Source organism: Neofelis nebulosa, chromosome 5 (assembly GCF_028018385.1).
Source record: "Neofelis nebulosa isolate mNeoNeb1 chromosome 5, mNeoNeb1.pri, whole genome shotgun sequence".
Lineage (NCBI taxonomy): Eukaryota > Metazoa > Chordata > Mammalia > Carnivora > Felidae > Neofelis > Neofelis nebulosa.
The window spans coordinates 64,189,246-64,210,052 of record NC_080786.1 but is presented as its reverse complement, the minus strand read 5'-3'; the positions used below and the strand labels follow the sequence as shown (position 1 = coordinate 64,210,052).

Below are 20,807 nucleotides of genomic sequence, written 5' to 3'. Positions count from 1 at the left end.
GAAAAGAAGATTTGTTTAAAATAATTTTTTTAATTTTAGTGATAATAATTTTTAATTCAAGAGGTGGATGGCAGAAGTGGGAAAGAGGAGAAAGTGCCCTGGCATTAGGTCCTCATTAATTGTAAGATATTGGCCTCATCTCAAAAAGGGCAGTGGATTAGGCACCTTAGGGTCTCTTCCTACTCAATTCATTTGTGACTTTATGAACACTTTACGTGCCTCTTCAAACACTGTCCTAACAATGACGGCACCTCAAGTTTCTAGTGATCTTTAGGTCAGCTGACTCCTGGCTATTCCCTCAAAGTCAGCCTTAATCTGGATCCTAATTGAGGTTGACATTCTCCAGTGATGTAAAAGGCACCTCGTGCCAGGGGGCCTCCTTTGTGGCCCTCCTCTATCAAAGGTTGACAGCTCAGCAGCCTTCCTATTCCAGAGTGCGGGGGATGCCTTTGCCCGGGACTGAGCTGAGGCTGCTAATTGTTCCATCTCCAGGATCTCATTTAAGCCCAAACTGCCATCCCGGGGTGTATTATTCAGTCATCTGTCAGAGCCATCGAGAACTATTCTTCAGCTTAGAAGTGAAATTTAAAATGGGAGAGAAGTAGGTTAATTTTTTTTTTCTCAGTGTTGCCTTTAATGACATTAGAGCAGTTACTAAAATAAAAACAAATACCAAACAACAACATACTCTACATTCAAAAAAGTAGCAGATATTTATTTATTTCAGACCAAGAACTGCCCAGTGCCTTGTGTTTGAAATATGAAATGGATTGCTTGTATTATGTCTGCTCCCTGACCTTGGGCCCGGACCAAGAGCTAGACCTGCTTGGCTCCCAAGCTGCTGGTGGAAAGAACTAGGTGTTGACGCGTCTTTGTTACAAATTATTAATTCCAAGAGGATCCCCTGTTTCTTAAGGAGTTAAACATCAAGTGCACTGTTTCTCAAACTGCGTATTGACAGAGGTGCTTCAGGCTCCCACAGAGGAAGAGAAAGAGGTGGCTGTCAGAGCAAACCAGAGTTTGCTGGTCAAGCCTCTTCTTGAACCAGGAGGATTCTATATAAGATTGGGGGGAGTGGTCCTAGGCAGGGGTCTCCTATAAATGAAGCCAGAGAAGAAGGAAGGGAGAGTAGGAAGGAAAAACAGAGGGACAGGTTCTTTGGGCCCAGTGCAATAACAGAAACATGAACATGTTCATTGGTAGCACAGAGGTGAGTGATTGACAGTGAGGTTTCAGAGAAGGTGGTACTTAAGTTGAATCTGACAAGAGTGAATAAGTTTACTAGGGATTCAGGAGGTGAGGGTGTCTTAGGCCAAGGAAACACATCATCAGAGAGGCAAGAAACAATATAGTACATTTAGAGAACACAAATAGTTTAGTCTCAAGGACCACGGAATAAGAGCAGATGGGAGCCTACCAAGGTGGTATGGCAGATAGAGGCCCAGTTCGTAGAAGGCCCTGCAAGCTATATGCAGGTGGTTTTGCCCTTATCTGGCTGTATGGAGCCATTAAAAGAATTTCAAGGTGGGGACGCTTGGGTGGCTCAGTCAGTTAAGTGTCTGGCTTTTGGTTTTGGCTGAAGTCATGATCTCACAATTCGTGGGTTCAAGCCCTGCATCGGGCTCCGTGCTGATAATGTGGAGTCTGCTTGGGATTCTCTCTCTCACTCTGTCTCTGCCCCTCCCCACTCACTCTGTTTCTCTCTCTCAAAAAAAAAATAATAATAATAATAATTTCAAGGTGAATCAGCTCTAGGATACCATTCAGACCCTCTATATTTGCCTTCAGTTTCTCTACCCTCTTTAGTGCTTTAGTAGAGAAACAGCCATTGTTTAAGGTATGATTTATGGCCCTTACTTTAAAGACTTTATACAGTTGACCCCTGAACAGCACGAGCTTGAACTGCATTGGTCCACTTACATGCAGATTTCTTACAGTATATATTGTAAATGTATTTTCTCTTCTTTATGATTTTCTTAGTAACATTTTCTTTTCTCTAGCTTACTTTATTGTAAGAATACAGTCCATAATATATATCACTATAGGACATATATTTTTTAATGTTTATTTATTTTTGAGAGAGAGAGAAAGAGTGCAAGAGTGCAAGCAGGGGAGAGGCAGAGAGAAAGAGAGAGAGAAAGAGAGAAAGAATTCCAAGCAGGCTCCACACCGTCAGCGCAGAGCCCAGCGCAGGGCTCAAACTCATGAACTGTGAGATCAAGACCTGAGCAGAAATCAAAAGCCACCGACTGAGCCACAGAAGTGCCCCAAGATATATGTTAACCAACCGATCTATGTTATTGGTAAGGCTTTTGGTGAATAGTAGATTATTATTTGTTAAGTTTTTGAGAAGTCAAAAGTTATGCATGGATTTTTGACTCCACAGGGGTCAGTGTCCCGACCCTCACACTGTTCAGGGTTCAACTGTATTCCCAAAGAAAAGCTGTTGATTCCTTTGCTGTGGTCAACATTACAGCACCATAGACTCTTACTGGGACCTGGACAATTCCAGAGGCCGTTTAGTGTTTATCAACAGAGGGCGCTGTTGCTACTTCTCCCTTGTGTGAGATTAACTCTCTGCCTGAAGTTAATATTCCTGATCTCTGGACACTGAATTGCAGTAGCACTACACTACTCACTCAGTCATTGCCAAAACTATTTCCAAATGCTCTTTGCAGTGGAAAGGGGTGGTGGTAACAATAATACTTGCTCCCCTCACTTTCAGCCACTGAGCCCTTTTCCCCCACATTTTGCAGGGGAAGGAACCAGGGCTCAGATGGGTTACATCACTTGTCTCGGATGAACCTACTGGTCATGAGCAGAACCTGGACAGGACTCAGGCCTCTGGAGCTTCAGTTCAGGGCTCTGAGAGGTGACACTCCCGGCTCCTCCCTTACTGTCTTGAAGGTCGAAATAAGTAGGAGGGGCTGTGCCGTGTCCATATTGAGTTACCAACTTGATGCCTCCTTCTTTTAGCTCTTTCCTGACCAAGGAGGAAAGGGAGCAGGATGGGAGGCTGGAAGGTGAAGGAAGTGCTACTAGAGTCAGAGAAAATAGATGCAAAAAGCTGAGAAAGATGAGACACAAAGGGGCAGACAGCACTAAGCCTCTCCCCTCTTCCCAACTCCAAGCGCCCATCACCTGCTGTTTTCATCCATAAACACACCACTTCATCTGTGGGGTGAGCACCCACCATTCCAGGTACTGGAAACACAACGATGAGACATGACCCAGGCCTTCATGAGTCACGTGGCCTAGAAGGAAAGACGACATTTAACATGAAGCACAGGACAGGGTCACAAACAATCATAGGCAGCATCTGCTGACAGCTGATCTGTGCCAGGCATTGTCAAACACTTTATATACATAATCACATTTAATTTTCACGGCCATCCCAGGAGTCAGGTACCGTTATCTCCATTTTTCAGATGAAGAAACTGAAGCCAAGACGGTTAAGAGACTCGCCTAAGGCTATGCAGCTGGGATTTGAATCCAACTGATCTTGGAAGCAGCATCACACTCCCGGGGAGCAGTCATAGTTGAAATGTATTTTAGAAGACATATATGAAATGCATTTAGAAGTTAGACGTATTGGTCATCCCTGCTACTGTGTGAGAGTGGGAGGTAGACTTCACGTTTCTCAAGGAGCAAGTGAAGAGAAATCTTCTGTTCTGGTGTTGGCCCCTCACCACACCCTATTCTCTTCTGATTCTGTGTGGTTGACACTTCATTGTGGTTCCAAAGACCCAAGTTGCCCGTTTTCGGGGAAATAGTTGCTTCTGTTCAATGCTGTCCCTTTGATCACAAATTTAGATTTATTGCTATCTGTTTTATTCTAGCCTCACTTTTAAGATAGAGATAAACTTACAGTCTCAAGTAATAGCAGAGTCATATCCAGTTGAGACTATTAATACAAGATATTTTCATAATCAAGGAAACTAAAGTTTCTTCACCTACTGAGTATTTTCTGACAGAGGAGATACTTGTGTCTCCACACCCAGACCTAGCTCCCCTTCCTCTCACACTAGCCCTTACCTTGGAGAGAAGATAAAAACAAGTTATTGAATATTGCCTTTTTTTGGTTAACTTGACAACCATTATGAAAACAAACCCAAAAAACCAAAATGATGGAGATGTTTTACAAAGTAAATGCTAAATAGAAATTGATCCTTAAAGCATTTAAGATTTCTGTGTGTGTGTGTGTGTGTGTGTGTGTGTGTGTATCTGTCTGTCCATCTCTGCCTGTCTGTCTTCCCTATCGGTGTTCTATAACAGTGATCTAGATAATTGTTCTCTATAGTTGGAACTGACTGTAGACATTGCTTATCAGAACTAAAGTCTTCTATTATTACTTTTTTTTCTTTACAGGGTCGTCATGTTAAAACGGGCCAGCTTGCAGCCATTAAGGTTATGGATGTCACAGGGGTAATGTATCTTTATTTTGCCATCGCAGTAGCTATATAGTTATGATAGAGAAATTAGTGAAAAAATCATTTTTCAGAAATAGAATCTTCTTAAACATCTAAGATATTTCCCCACTGAGCTTAACATAGAGCAGTAAGAGTATTCAACATCTGACTGAGAAGACCAGGGATAAACCATTCTAATTAAATTAGAAACCTACACACTGCCTTATGTAGAGCGAATAATGTGTTTCAAAAATTTACATAAACACAACCAAGGATATTTGCATATGAAGACAGAACACGGATTTGAAGGTTTTAAAAGAATAATACAGAGATTACACAGAAGAGATGGGTCTTAACAGTTTTCCCAAAGGTCCACCTAACGCTGGAGTAGATAAGAGTTTGGGTAGCTCTAAAATCCTAGTAGGATATTTAACACAAACATTTCCCTCCTCGAAATTATTGACCAAATAACCAAAAATTCTTGTTATTATGGAGCAACACTGAAACAAAATTTCTGCCTGGATGATCAAAAGGAATAGACTTTATTTTAAATACAATCTTATGCTTTCAATCTTTTTGCTGCGGCTATTTAAAATATTTTAATGCCTTTTTGAGAGTACAGAGCAAAAATCAGACTTGAAAACACACACCGGACATCAAAAATATGTTAATAATTTTCTATTGTTCTGGGGATTTTTCTAAGATGTCTGCTTGTTGTACATAAAAGCTAAAAGACCAAAGTCTTCCATTTGGCCCAGAAGTGGTTTATTTGATGTAAATAGACACAGAATGAATGAACCACATGAAGATACCAAGAACCAACATACAAATTTTAAAAAGGCACACAATATATCTGTTTGTCAGACAGACTTCAATCTATATATATCTTTTCTGGCCTAGTTTGTTACCTTTGATAAGTATACATTATATGATACACTGTCTACCGTAATACTGATTTCACTAATGTTCATTTATACCACACTTCGAACTGCCTTCCTTTCCTTATTAATGATCTGAATTCATCTTTAAATTATAGATATCTTTCAGTGGCAAAAAATCGTTCCCATGTTTATTGGCACTTTGATAAAGTACTACTCCCTTTTATTTGTCCTTTCATTTATTTATTTTATTTTTTCAAATACATTATTCAAATTTCAGAGGTTGCAAACCAGTTCAGATACTTAATCCCTATTAGTTTATTAGTTCACCTGGCCTTTACTGAATAAGAAACTGCATGTAGACTATATGTATTAGGTTTAGATTCTGCCACTTGAAACAGAAAACTCAAAATAACAAAGGCTGGAGCACAATGCAAGTGTCTTGCTCTCTCATGTTAAAGGAGTCTGGAATCTATAGCCCAGGGATATATGGCAACAGTGTGACCAAGTGTCTTCCACCCTAAAGGTCACTTCCATGGTTCAAGGTGGTTGTCAGATTTCAATTGATCACATTCTTTGGCGGCAAGAAAAGAAGAGTGAGTGGGTGGGAGCAGAAGGGTACAGAAAAGAGCTCCTTCCACTAAAATCTTGTCTACTTGTATACAACATTTCTAGTTAACTTCTGCTTTCATTGGGTGTACCTAGCTGCAAGGGAAACTGGGAAATGTAGTTTTTTATTCTCCCAATATGTGCAGTTAAAAATCTGGGTTCTGGGGGCGCCTGGGTGGCGCAGTCGGTTAAGCGTCCGACTTCAGCCAGGTCACGATCTCGCGGTCCGTGAGTTCGAGCCCCGCGTCGGGCTCTGGGCTGATGGCTCGGAGCCTGGAGCCTGTTTCCGATTCTGTGTCTCCCTCTCTCTCTGCCCCTCCCCCGTTCATGCTCTGTCTCTCTCTGTCCCAAAAATAAATCAAAAAACGTTGAAAAAAAAAATTAAAAAAAAAAAAATCTGGGTTCTGTTAGTCAGGCAGGAAGGGAGAATGGATACTGGTGTGGTCAGTTAGCAAATCTGACACAAAAGTCAAGATCAGGTACTATCAGTATCTACACAGAAACCCATTATAAGTTTGTAAACCCTTTGCAAAGTTTTTACCACAAAACAAGTCAATTTGTTTTGCAATTCTGCTGAAGTCATACTACTGTATTTTCCCTGGATTGAATAGGATCTTCACATAATGTGATGCACTTGGCAGTTTAACAATTGCTGGTTGTGGGTGGGGTCCAAGACATTCATGCTGCAAAGTTCTGTTGTGTGGCTCTGTGGAACCGACAGTTGATTTCCATTGACATCATTAATCTCAGCGCACAAGGCTGTATGTTGATGCACAAAATATGACTTGAGAGCACTGGATATTACTTTTCTAGTTTCTGGTTCTATTTTTGAGACTGCAAGTTGCTTGAAGAACCACTGACTATTGTTAGACCACCTTGCTTTGGAATCAACACAGCTTTTTATCCCAGCGTATGTATTCTCAGTTTAAGGAGTGTCAGTTAGCCCTTTTAAACTGGGTTCCACAAGATAGCGAAGCTCAACAGAAAATAACTTGGGAGTCTCTTTTCTCAATTCTCTGGAGGATGATACAGAGCTAAGGCTGTTGCCAGCACATAGGGAGTCGATCCGTTGCATACAATGTATGCTTTATGTTATTTAGGCTTAATTTTCTAAGGGAACCCTGGTTGAAAAGGCTGAGTAGTTTCCCTGATTCAGGCACATCATTGACTATTTTGTAACCATTGGCGCTTTATCAAAGATAAATATGGATAGCACATCAGGAGATAGTTTTCTTATTTCCCTCGGTGTCTGATACAGCATCAAATGACTTTTGTATCACCCCCTTACACACTACAGTCAGTGTGTGATTTCCTTTGTGGAATTTGTGTGGTATCCTCAGAAAACAATCTATTTCATATTGCCATGTTGTCTTTTGTGTATTATGGAATGCTGCAAACACTTCTTACCAATTATTATAATTGCGCTCATTATAGCTGCTCTGTTAAAAATGGAGATGAATTCTCAAAGGTCGTCTTTGTTAATTGTCTGCAGTGATCTACTGCAAAGTTACTATAGTTTATTGTAATGAAATTGATAAAACCATAAGCTTGAAATCAATTTTTAAATTATTGTTTTTATTCTACACCACTTTCTTTTTTTTTTTTTTTAATAGAAAATAGCCACAAAGAGAACTGGATATAATGCTTCTGCTCTTCTGGTTTTAATGCCGAGACACTTCCAAAATTGCCAATATTTGCTTCAGAATTAGTACTTCGACTCAGACTCAGTCTTTGAAGTTGTTTTAGTTCCTGAAATAATTATGAGAATTTCTTCATTTCGCAGCTTTCTGGGGATTCCTTCCCAGCTGGGTTTGTGTACTCTAGATTTGCCTACAATATCTAAACAACATTTCTCAAAGTGGACCACTAGCTTCAGTGAACTGTCAGCCCTCTGGTGGTCTTCATGAGAAAGGGTCCTAGGGGACCCTCAGAACCTGCCTTTTCTACAAGCTCCTCAAGGAACTCCAGATTCGTGAAAGTCAGAGGGGCACTTCTCTAGGCTTTTAGATTTGCTGCTTTCTGGCCACCATATGTGAAGAGACTGTGGTTCTTTGATCACCCTGTAAATGATTCTCATTTTCATTTGGAGAAAAATTCCTGGTGTAAACCAGTCCCTTTACAATGATACCTTGAAGCCCACACAGGACTTAAGGAGATAATAACCTAATGCCATAGGCTTTCACCTTTACAATGACTGGTTCTGATCCTATTGCTCAGGACACTGTGGGGTGTAGTACCAAAGCCCCCCTCAAACGAAATGAAGCTGAAAATGGAAATTATTGGAAGTCACATAGTGTGATTAGGAATGTTGGCTCTCTCTCTCTTTGTGCTCTGCTTTCCTCCCACCAACAGGTCCAGGCTCATGTTCTAATTACTTCGTTATTGTTAGTCCCAGCAGAGTGCCAGTCTGAATATCAGTGGTGCAGCTTGGCTCACGTCCCCATTCCTGAGCCAACCCTTGTTTCCTTCTTCCATATCTGGATTGGGTGCCTGGCCCTGGAAGCTACAGGGACTAAGGGCTGGATGATTCATGAAAGGACGATTCACGAAAGAAAAACACGCGAGATATTTGAGGAAAGGATGGGAAGGATGCTGAGTAGGTAAAACCGGGAGAATTGCAGCACTGTGCTATCAAATACCATTGCAGTGGATGTGCTTAAAACTGATTTGGTTCTCAAGTGCCTCTCTAAGTGCCTTTGTTATGTTGCAGCCAGAAATAATAATAATGGTAACTAACACTGCGGGAGTGATTATTACGAGCCAGACTCTCTCAAGCACCTTCTATATTCTGATTATTTAATCCTTTCAGTAACCTGCAAAACAACTTCCATTAGCAGCACCATTACAGAGATGAGAAGACTGGACTTATTAAGTGTCTGGCTCAATGTAATGTGTACATGGTGGGGTGACTATTTCAGCCTGCACGATTTAACTGTATCTTTGAAATCCATCATCTCAGCCACATTGCTATAGGTCTCCAATTAACAAAGAAGGGCATTTAGTGTTTAATTTACTGTGTGTTTTTTTCCCATTAATATATTCAATAAACATTTACCGAAAACTGAGTTTCTGATGGGCACTGGAAATTCAAAGATGAAAAAGTGCCCCTTTGCCTGCAGGGGAACTCACAATTATACAACCTCGCCCCAAATATTTATAAGTGAAACGAATCCATTTTATAATAAAGTTATAAAATTCATGAACCAAGCTACTTATAAAGTTTGATCTTGACAGTGAGGTAGAGTAATTAAGCCCAGGAAGGACAATCAGACAGATATTCCTGGCCAAGGAGACAGCCTGTGCCAAGGCATGGAGGCTGAAATAGCATTGAAGTATATTCTGGAAACTATTACATGATTTAGTTTCAAAAAGGCTGAGGAGAGAGTGATACAAGATCCTTGTGGACAAGGTAGGGCCAGGTCATGAAGGAAGTAAATAACATGACAGGATTTTACATAGTTTTCAAACTTTCTGTTTTCCCAATAGAACATTTTGATCACATCCTCTTAGGCAAAAATCCAATATATAAAAGAAATATAAACTTTTTTTTAAAACCAGGGATGGGATGCTATACGTCCTGGTCCTTTCCCCCAAACCAGTGCAAGAGCCAATGTGGGAGCCAGAAGTTGAACAGTAAATTAATATGATGGGATTGTCTACTAGGAGGATCCATTTTAAACCCTGTTTGACTGAGTTCCTATTTCAGTCCTGCTTACTGAATTCCTGTGGCTGAAGCTTATGACCAGCCTCCATCCTTCTTTGAAGGGTAAGGAAGTGGTCTCCCTGGAGCCTCTGGTAGAGGGCTTTGCCCATAGTTAATGTTGGCTGAAACTGGACCAAAAAAAAAAAAAAATCTTTTCATCCAGATTATTTTGAAGAGTCCGGGCACATACTGCTACAGGCACGTTTCGTTCCTCTCTCCCAAAGAGAGACTGTTCAGGGGAGCGATTGGTAGCACAGGACATAACATTATTAATAATAGTAATAACAACAACATCCATGGTCAAAATAAAAATGGCTGGGTACTTATCATATGCCAAGCACTGTTTTACTTAGTACAACATATATTAGTCTGTTTAATCCTCGAAACAACTCCCATTAGAGGATGCTGCTACTGTGTTCATTTTACAAATGAGTAATTAAAAGCACCAAGAGCCTAAGTAACTTGTCCAAGCCCCACAGATAGTAAATAAATGGCAGAGTTGGAATTCAAAGTCAGCCAGTTAGGGTGTGTCCACTCTCCCCACAGCCCTGTTTTAGGAATGAAAGATGAGGGAGTATCCGTGGAGCATGGCCTGCAGACTCAGGTAGAGCTGAGATCACCTACTACCTCCTTACTGACAATGAACTTGGGGGGGGGGGGGGAAGGGGCAGAGATGGAAGGAGAGAGAGAATCCCAAGCAGGCTCTGTGCTCTCGGCATAGAACCTGATGTGAGGCTTGAACTCACAAACCATGAGATCATGACCTGAGCCAAAATCAAGAGTTGGACACTTAACCGAGCCACCCAGGCACCCCATGAGTCTCATTTTTCTTATGTGTTGGCTGGAAATACAGACATCACAAATTTATACTGAGGCTAAAATGATATGATATCTGGTGCTTGGCACATAACAGGTCCTCAATAAATGATCTTAATTATTAGTTCTGGTAAGATACAGTGAGTTCCTGAATGGGGCAGTCGATAGGAATGGAAAGAAGAGTTTAGAGCATGCATTGAACTTCTGTCATTAGTAGATGATAGTGTGGAGATGGCAGCCTATGCTGTGAACTGTGCACCATCCCTGGGTTAGTCTCTTGTTGATGTGTGTAAATGGTTTGAATCAGCCCTGTCTTCATCACCTCAATTACAGAGTTATTAGTCTTACCCTGAACAATGTCTCACCCCAAGCATGTACCAAATGACCTACTATAGAGCAGGATCTAGGAGAGAATGTATATAGCTAGATTCTAGAAGCCGAAGACTGAAACCATAATTATTCATTCATTTAAGAATGAAAGGGTGTGCTATGTTCTGGACTGATAGCAGTGAGTAGAACAGACACAGGCTCTGTCTTCTGGAATCTTATGTTCCAACATGTATAAAAGACATGAAAAATAGCCGAACAATTACTTAATCACAGTTTTGATTAGCTTCTAAGGACTGTACAGAGGGTATTAAGAGAGAATTTAAGAGGAAACGAATCTATCCGGGTGGCTAGTATGTTTCCTGATAAAGTGACAGGTAAGTGAGATCCGAGGATGAATAGATCTCGGTTTTGTGTTACTAGGGCTGGGAGAAGGGCATTCTCAGCTCTCGGAGTCTCACTCTCAGGTGGGTTCAACAAAGCCTAGGAATCCCCAGCCCACACTCTTCTGCTTCAGAGACCCCTCTGGACACCTCTTTGGGACTTCTCCTTTGGGGCTTTTCAGGTAGGCATCTTTTGCAGACAGATCGTCTGATAAAGCACATGATGAGAACTTTTAACAAAGAAAAGATAAACATGTTATTTTTGTGTCCATAATACCTTTTACCTTGGAGGCTATATTTAGTGCATCAGTTCTGTATGGTATACAGCATTTGGACCTTAGAAAGCTTCTAGAGCTCTAAAAATGAACAAGCTGAGTTGCCCACTGCCTGCACATTTCAGCATCACCCCCTGTCTTGCCTACAGACTATCCCCCTTTTGGTGGCTTATGTCTGTCCAGGTCTCTGCACACGTGCACGCACACTGGGTGTATAGACTTGTCATATATGTATGCACGCATGTCAGACAGATTCCTTAAGAGCAAAGAATGGCCCTGGAAACTACTGTCTATGCCCCCAAACTAATGAGGGTGAACAATGAGGCTCACTCATTTTTAAAAATATTTGTACATCATTATGGTCTGTATTCAGTAGTGCCTTTCATTTGTGTACCTCTAAGCATTTGGTCAAAATTATAGTTAATTCTCTTATGCCCCTAGTGAAGTTGAGATACGTGTAGGGGAGGATGTTGGCACACAGAGGTATGAGGAGTACCTGGATCATTGAGCGTGCTATTCAAATCCAGGTTTGCAACCAGGCTTTTCGGTAGCAGACTGTGGGGTCTCCTTCTGTACGTTCACCCCCTCCTCTGTGCTGCCAGCACATTTCCATTTCATATGTATGTCCACCTTTGGACTTTATCAGGTTCTCTCTTATTGGGCGCTTTTTTTCTTTTGTGACTTGACTCACCCATCAATATGTTGGCTCTCTTCCCAGTAACTTGAAGCTCACCCCTTGTGTTCCCTTTATGGAAAGTCCTCTCTCATTTAAAGCCTACCCTACCGACTTTAATGAGCCAGGAATGGAAACTGTGCAGTTTTCATCTCTGTACCTCCTGCAGGGCTTGCTAAACTAGAACCTGGGGCATAGTAGATGCTATACAAAATGATAATATATATGTGAAAACAAGAGACCAGAGAAAATATAAAGAGTAGAAAACCAGATAAAAGAAAAACAAATCCAAATGATAAGCCACAGAAAACTAGAAAATTATTTTTTCCTAGTAACCAAAACACAAAGGGGAGGCATTATCAATTATACTGTTTATACCATCAGATAAGACTCATTCCAATTCCTGTGAGCTGTTACCTGAATTATAGGTGTAGGGTCCCTGAGGATATAAGTCACCTCATTTATGTAAGACTTGAGGCAAGTTAGTGACAACACTACCAGGAGTAAAACTCATTTACTTCTGTGTTAACTTGATCAAGGGTCTTTATTTATTTTATTTTATTTTTAATTCATGGTTTTATAAGGAGTCATCATCAGTGGAAGCTTGGGTATGAGAAAAATGCACATCAGGCTGTACTAGCTGGATCTCTAAGGGACAGCATTTCCCAACAAGAGAAATTTCCCAGCAAGAGAGCAGGTTAGCCTCATGGGAAAAAAGAGCACTGTAGATTGGCACTTTCATCTGGGTATATTCTAGTTTTGACATTTCAGGGCTCCCTTACCCTGAGCATGTTGCTTAACCTTGCCTTGTGGATCACACCCCCTCTCTTATAAAGTTTGTATGAGAAGTAAGCATAGTTATTTATAAAGAAAGTTTTTGAGAACCATATGTAGAACACTATGTTCAGTGCATATTATTATCACAGTGTCTCTTGCCGACATCTTTCCTTTTTCTCTCCATGGTACCAACAATTCCTATAGAAGACAACATGCCATACCCCTTCCATCTATAGGGCTTTGGCAGTCACTATTTTTCTGCATGAAAATTGGTTCCCTCCATAGTCACACCATGTCACACTTTTTTTCTTTCTTCCCAACTGGGTACCCCCGACAAGGCCTTCAGAATTCAGCCCAAACTTGAAATTCTTGGTGCTGTCTCCCCTGATGCCTCCAATTAGATTAGCTATCCATACCTCTCCTGTTTGTAACTGTTCATGCATCTGTGTCATTCTTTGATTTCCATCAGTGTTCCCCACTAGCCTATAGTTAAGTTTCATTGTGGCAGAGCTTGAATCCATGGTGCCCATTGTTGTATTATTATATTATTAGCATTTAGCATTGTGCCTGGGGTACAGTAGGCAGTTAAATGTTTATTGAATGAATTCATTAGCTTAAGACTAACATATACAGCAAATCCAGGCACTGCCTACAGAATGTCAAGGCAAAGTCCCAGTTCTCTCAAGGCTAAGGTCATTGGACCATTCTGGGTTTGTTTCCTTCAATGTATAAAAATACAGTTTACAGGTGCATAACCCCACCTTGAGATAATCTTACGAGATCCGTACAAGCTTAAATATTATCTAATTTTTATTATATATTCATGTTTAATAAACTGCGATAAAACAAACCTCAAACTGTATGTTATATACCAACAAACACACTGGAAAATGGCAGCCTCTTAATTTGTACTGCTAAGTTACTCCGTTCGTGTGCACAATTTCATTCAGGAAGAAGAATTTCCACTGAAATTTCAGAGTTTTCTCTTTAAAAAGAGAAATTTGCAATTACTTATCTTGTTTTTTCTATGCCTTGGAAACAAAACAAAACTGAAAACTAATGAGATACTGAAGCTGATATGGGACTTTATATTTCTTTCAAACATCTAGCGTATTCACTAAAACAGCTTCTTTGTTGTCATTGATTAATTTTATAACTAGATATCACATAGTTACACTCACAAAAATAAATGTTACTGATTTTAAAAGTCTAGTTTTTTGTTGATGCTATATTTGTTGGCATCCTGAATCAAATTTCTATTGGAGGAAAGGATTTCACTATTACAAATTATTTTAAAACGTACATTCTGGAAAATGTCAACAACCCCTTTAAATTCTAATAGTCTCTGATTCTTTAACAATAAATTATCTTCAACTTCGTGTCATATTCTGCCAACAGTTGAGTTGAGAATGATAGGAAAATTAACATAAACAACTGCCTAATGCCAACAAGTGCTATGGAAAGCAGGACTGGTTGAGCAGGAGCAGAAGTGGTTCTACCTGATGCCCATATGCCTGGGGTGTAGTGGCACTTCTGAGTCTATACATCTCATACTTCTGAATTGAAACTGACCCGTCCCTTGGATTATTATAAGTTATGCAGTTTTACTCTTGTTCCATGGATTGAGAGCTAAATGTTGGTCAAACTCTTTGTTATAGAGCACACTAATATTAAATGCCTTATTAATTCCATTTTTAAATCCTAGCATAATGTAGGTGCTTAAAGTATATTCCCCATGTATTAAATATGCAACTTAAAATCCCTCTTTTATCCCTTGATATCATTCATAAGCAAATACTATTGTGTGCTAACAAGCTTCTTTAATTGGAGGACCAAAGGCGCGTTTCTCTTCATCCCTGGCTTGAAATGTTCCCAGACACTTCTTTCATGATTAGCAGCTTTTGTTTTATCACCATGCGTAACTGGAGTTTTCAGTAGAGAATTAAGAGCACTGGCTTTGGAGTCAGAGGAATCTTGCTTTGAATCTTAGCTCTGACATTTAAAATACGAATGAACTTGGGGGTTACTTAACCTCTGTGAAATTCATTTTCCTCACTTGTAAAATGGGATCGTTAAATCATCTACTTAATAGAGCTGTTTTGAGTATGAAATAAGATAACACACACAGTTTCTGGGACATAGTGGAGGTTGGCTTTGGCTATGTTTTATAACCCTGGTATCATATTGTTATATGATATCATCATTAGAGGCAGTCAATGGCTTAAAAACATCTCCTGGACGCATCCATTTCCTTGCATGTGAAAACCACTTTCTTCTCACATGGAAGAGTTGTCTGCCAGCAATAAGAGAGAGCATGCCCCAGTGCACAGGTACTTTTCCAGCCTCTGCTAGGGCACATTTACTAATGTTCCATTGGCCAGAGCAGGTCACATGGCAGAGCCCAGAGACAAAAAGAAGAACTAATGGACTCCCTTTCTTCATGAAGGAGGCTGCAGAATATCATGGCCTTTCTACTCCCTCTCTGTCTCCCTCCCAGTCCAAGTCTGCCACAAATACTAAGCAATAAATAGATTCCCATGATCTTGTGAAAAAAGCAATCTTCTTTCTTTTGACAATAAAGCTATGCTTAAATAAGCACTTAGTTTTTTCCAAGCCCTGAGAGGCAGCTTAAATAGATATTCTTATTTTCAATCACAGGTGAAAATGGCTGATATCCAGAGAGTATCTATGCAATGCCTAAGGGTACATAATGAATCAGCTTGGACTAGATTTTGCAGTATCAGTACTGAAGTAATAGTTCTTCCCAGTATCCTGGACTTGGCTTTTAAAAATTATTCCCTTGTAAAATTTGTAACAATTTAGTACCATTACTTTTTTTTTTTCATTTGTTTCCCAGTGAGCTTGATCCTTTTGCTTAATTCTTCAGACATAAGAATAACCCATTTACAAAACAGAAGACATCCTTTTCTTACAGCTTTGAAATCTAATTCTAGCCTCTGTTGTTATCTTTGTCTTTTTGAAACCATCGTAACCTCATCCTTTTCAATGAGCTGTGTTGTGAGAGGGTAGACTGCTTATGGAATGGTTGAATAAGTTCTCATAGTTACTAGTACGTGTGTGCTTTTCAGTTCCACTGCCTAACTTGCTGCCACCGTTGCCCTAGACTAGAAATCAGGATAAACCGTAGCCCTGAAGGCCTGATAAAATGCATGCCCACCTACAAGGTCACATAACCTCCAAATCAAGGTTCTATGCTAGAGCTCCATAACCATGACCCACAGTGGTTCCATAACTGTGTTTGGAAATAGTGCAGTTTAAACTAAAATTCAAGATACTTCCATTCTTGCCCTTCCACCCTTGTTATGTATTTATTTTTTTGGTTGACAAGATTAATAACAATGTTTATTTTGCATTTATAACTCAAACATACTTCGTTCAAATATCACAAAAGACTGGGCATATAATACAATACTATTATAAATCTGTATGTAATTCTAGATGAGAAAACTTAAGTGCTGAAAGTTAGGTTAGGGATGCCTGGCTGGCTCAGTTGGAAGAGCATGCCACTGTTGATCTCAGGTTTGTGAGTTCGAGCCCCACGTTGGGTGTAGAGATAACTTAAATAAATAAAACTCAAAAAATACAAATAAAAATAAAAGCGAGATTGCTTCCCTAAGGCGATGTAGCCAGAAAAGAGTGGAGCCCAAAGTGAACATGCACCCCATCTGCCGACCCTCATTTTTCTGACTCCATGCATATGCTTTCTTCATTTTCATATTGCCTCAGTTTACCTTCGCAAAGTGATGGAGAACTTGCTGCCTTCATTCCGATCTCCAGTATTATTTATTTTGGATTTAGTTATATATTGAATCACACTATTATTTAACTGTTTTCTTAATAGTATGGTAAACTTTTTAAGATACTTTTCCCCTGAGGCATCTGGGTGGCTCAGTCGGTTGAGCATCCAACTTCAGCTCAGGTCACAATCTCACGGTTCATGGGTTCAAGCCCCGCGTCAGGCTCTGTGCTGACAGCTTAGAGCCTGGAGCCTGCTTCGGATTCTCTCTCTCTCTCTCTGTCTCTCTCTCTCTCTCTCTCTCTCGGTGCCTCCCCTTCTGCGCTCTGTCTCTCTCTCTCAAAAATAAATAAATAAACAAACATTTTTAAAAAGGATACTTCTCCCCTCTTGGATTATCCCACATCACCCTCCATCCTGTTGAGAACCTAGGAGGCCGGCAGCAATGCTTATACAACCAACTTGTCTCTAAGAATGACCAAAGGTGAGATTGGCAGGCTGCCATTGGAAAGTGATTGGTGTTTCACTGCCCCAGGTAGTTGCCTCTTTAATGGAAGCAGCTGTGGATACCAGGCTGCTCACAGAAACCCTCAGGTTTGTTTTCCTCCTTCTGTTTGGGCTTCCCTAAAGTACATATGCTCACATCCTGCATTCATCCACAATTATTCGGCCCACATGGTAAGTTTAAAATAGCTTAATCTGCACCATAGTAAGACATTTGAGGCATGCTACAGGGGCCCTTCAACAAGTAGAAGGTCTGTGAAGGTCAGTATGTCCTCAGGCTACAGTGAATGTGTAGGTAGTCTCCCATAGCTGGAGGGAAGAATCCATTGGTCATCGGATGCCATCCCTTCCCTCAGCCACTGTCCCAGCCCCTCACTCCTGGACCCCCCTCCTCAATGTTGGGGCCACACGCTTCTCCTTAGGTCAGCACCTCAATCGTATGTTCTATTTTGAGATCAGTTAGTCTTTGATTTTGTTAAGACTTGTGACATGTAAGAGGCTTCACTCTCCTGGGTTTGGAAATCTCCATTGTTTTTCACTAAAACTTATTTTCTCATGATGAAGAAATGTCAGCACTTCACCGTTCTCATCTCACCCTCACCGTTTCCTCTCAAGTACCCCTGATGCCACTGTAGTAGCAGGGTCCTTGCAGGTGTCCTCTCTTTTATTTGTATTTGTTCACCAGCACTTTGCCTGGTGCTGGGCATGCTACAGAGAGCAAAAGCAGGCACCATTCCTGTGTTCACAGTTGGTACAGGCTGATAGGAAAGAGAGGCCTTAATCAAATGATAGGACAGATAAGTGTAGATTGCAATTCTGGTAGGTGCTACAAAGGAAGACACATGTGATGATCCATGAGGCTAGAACCAAGTCAGACAGATCAGAAACCTTTGCTGGCGAAGGGACTCTGGAACTGAGACCTGAAGGCAGAGGAGAGCTTACCATCCATGAAGACCGTCGAGTAGAAGAGCAATTATGACACATCTCCACACCAGTACCAACAAATATGATGCCTGTGTGAAGTGTAGGAGGTGGATAAGATACAGCAGGGGCGACTTGGCATGGCCTGAGAGAAATAGGGAAGACATCCTGAGGAGGGCCCTTTAAGCTCGATTAGGAATAACGAGTAAAAGCTGTGTCCAGAGGAGGACAGGAAAGAAGACATCACATGGAAAACCGCAGAAGGGCCCGACAATGTAGAGACTGAAGTGAGGCCAAGCAGCCCAAGCTGCAAGGGGACAGAAAGGCGGCCTTTAGGTAAAGGTGATGTTACAACCTACCCTCAGAGGTAATTGTTACTAATGCACATCTCACATAACTCTCCTGGGATGGAATTTTGTCTCACCAATCTCAGAAATAAATCCAACTGATGTGTACATATCAAAATAAAATTATGGGAGAGCACATGCACCCCCCACCGATAGTGCCAGGGCCTCCAAAAGTGGCCAAGTTGATGGACTCCAAAGTGAAACTCAGAATGAATGAAACCCGAACATCAGGAAACTTAGTCTATAGGAGAGTTACCTCTTTTCACATCCATGGCACTGCCACGTTCCCCCTTTCTTTTTATGTTTAGTTTCCAGAAGGTGAGATGAGTTCCCCTGTTTTGTGAACTTCTTCAGATCTAGGGAACTTACCCAGCTGACTTTCATCATCTTCAGTCAGTTACTTCAATAAAAGTAGGCTTCAAAGAAAATGAACCTAACAAATTTTAAATGTCAGAGCTTGTATTTTTTTTTTCTTTCCCCAATCTTTCCTACTGATCAGATATGATCAGTGATAGGTAGTCAGTGGACATAGTTCGCAGAAGCCGAGAGTGAATTTTATTTCAATAGTCTGTCTACCTTGATCTTTTCCAGGTGAAAGGATGAGCTTTTTCTTTCTAGCTGGTTGCATACTATGCCTGTTTGCTGTACAAACAGAAGAGCCTCTAGGATTGCCAATTTGATGTCCTGTGATTTTTTTCTTTGTAGTCAGTATGCTTGTTTACCACCACAGAATAAAACTTAAGAAAGAATTTATTGTGTAGTTGATATAGATGGTGACGAAAAACAGAATCCTACTAAGCACAATGGCTGTTCATGACATAATATTTATTATTCTAATACAGGATGAAGAGGAAGAAATCAAACAAGAAATTAACATGTTGAAGAAGTATTCTCATCACCGGAATATTGCTACATACTATGGTGCTTTTATCAAAAAGAACCCACCAGGCATGGATGACCAACTTTGGGTATGTAGTGCTACCCAAATTTACTTTACTTACAGGAAGAACAACCAGGGCTGAATGGTTCATTTCTCTGTCCTCATGACTAAATTGGATTAAGTAACTCCTTTGAAACTCTTGGCCCCATAATTTCCATAACATTGTGTTTTCAAGGTTCTTTCCCATTTCCCTAAATACCCTTCCATTGTTTAAGTATCTTTATCTTCTACCCCTTAATGTGGGCCATCCCTAAAGCCAGTTGTTAAGTTCTCTGGTTTTTCCACTAGTGACCACATTTATTGAGTTAGGCATCACACTGTTTGCTTTTTATGTATTATGTCATTTATTCCAGCTCTTTGAGAGGGACATTATTATGGTCTCATTTTTTTTAGTCTCATTTCTTTTTTTCTAATTAATTAATTAATTCATATTTTAATTTATATCCAAGTTAGTTAGCATGTAGTGCAACAATGATTTCAGGAGTAGATTCCTTAATGCCCCTTACCCATTTAGCCCATCCCCCACCCAAAAACCCTCCAGCAACCCTCAGTTCTCTTTATTTAAGAGTCTCTTATGTTTTGTCCCCCTCCCTGTTTTTATATTATTTTTGTTTCCCTTCTCTTATGTTCATCTGTTCTGTGTCTTAAAGTGCTCATATGAGTGAAGTCATATGATATTTGTCTTTCTCTGACTAATTTCACTTAGTCTAATACCCTCTAGTTCCATTCCATCTTGCTGCAAGTGGCAAGATTTCATTCATTTTGATTGGCAAGTAATACTCCATTGTATATATATATACCACGTCTTCTTTATCCATTCGTCCATCGATGGACATTTGGGCTCTTTCCATACTTTGGCTATTGTCATTAGTGCTGCTATAAACATTGGGGTGCATGTGCCCCTTTGAAACAGCACACCTGTATCCCTTAGATAAATACCTAATAGTGCAATTGCTGAGTCATAGTGTAGTTCTATTTTTAATTTTTTGAGGAAACGCCATACTGTTTTCCAGAGTTTGCTTCATTTCTTAGATGACAGAACTTAGGTTTACAAAGAGGGTAAGTTAATTGCCCCAAGGTCTATGTAGCTAGGAATGGTGGAACAATAATCTAACCAAGTTCTATGGGTCTTTTCCTCATCTCTGGCTAATGTGTGGATGACTGAAATTTAAATTCCAGTTCTGTGAATGAAATACCTAAAACAGTATCTGATACCATATAAGTACTCTCATGGTTGCTTTCCTTTCTAGTTAGCTATGTGCCCCAGTCCTGTATCTTTGACAGTTTGTGAGACAGCTGTCCCACTGAAGGAAGGTAAATTCAGTATATCTGTTACCAAAACCACTATTCCTATCCCTGCCCTGCTTAGATTGCTCTTCCTCTCACCTTCGTGGTTTCTGTCCATGAAACTTTTATTCATTCTTATCTCTCAGGCTGGCTTATAACACTGTCTTGGTTTAATCTTCCTTTGCTAACTTCATGTGGGCC

General features: G+C 40.4%; 1 protein-coding gene across 9 annotated transcripts in view; it reads left to right on the top strand.

Moving 5' to 3' along the window:
• TNIK (TRAF2 and NCK interacting kinase) overlaps window positions 1-20,807 on the top strand; it is a 399,936-nt gene that overhangs the window by 229,062 nt on the left and 150,067 nt on the right. For all 9 annotated transcript variants that reach the window (XM_058732385.1, XM_058732383.1, XM_058732381.1 and 6 more), the window contains exons 3-4: window positions 4,369-4,425; window positions 19,222-19,347. In XM_058732385.1, the coding sequence (XP_058588368.1) occupies window positions 4,369-4,425; window positions 19,222-19,347 (183 nt within the window). The remainder of the gene's footprint in view (window positions 1-4,368; window positions 4,426-19,221; window positions 19,348-20,807) is intronic.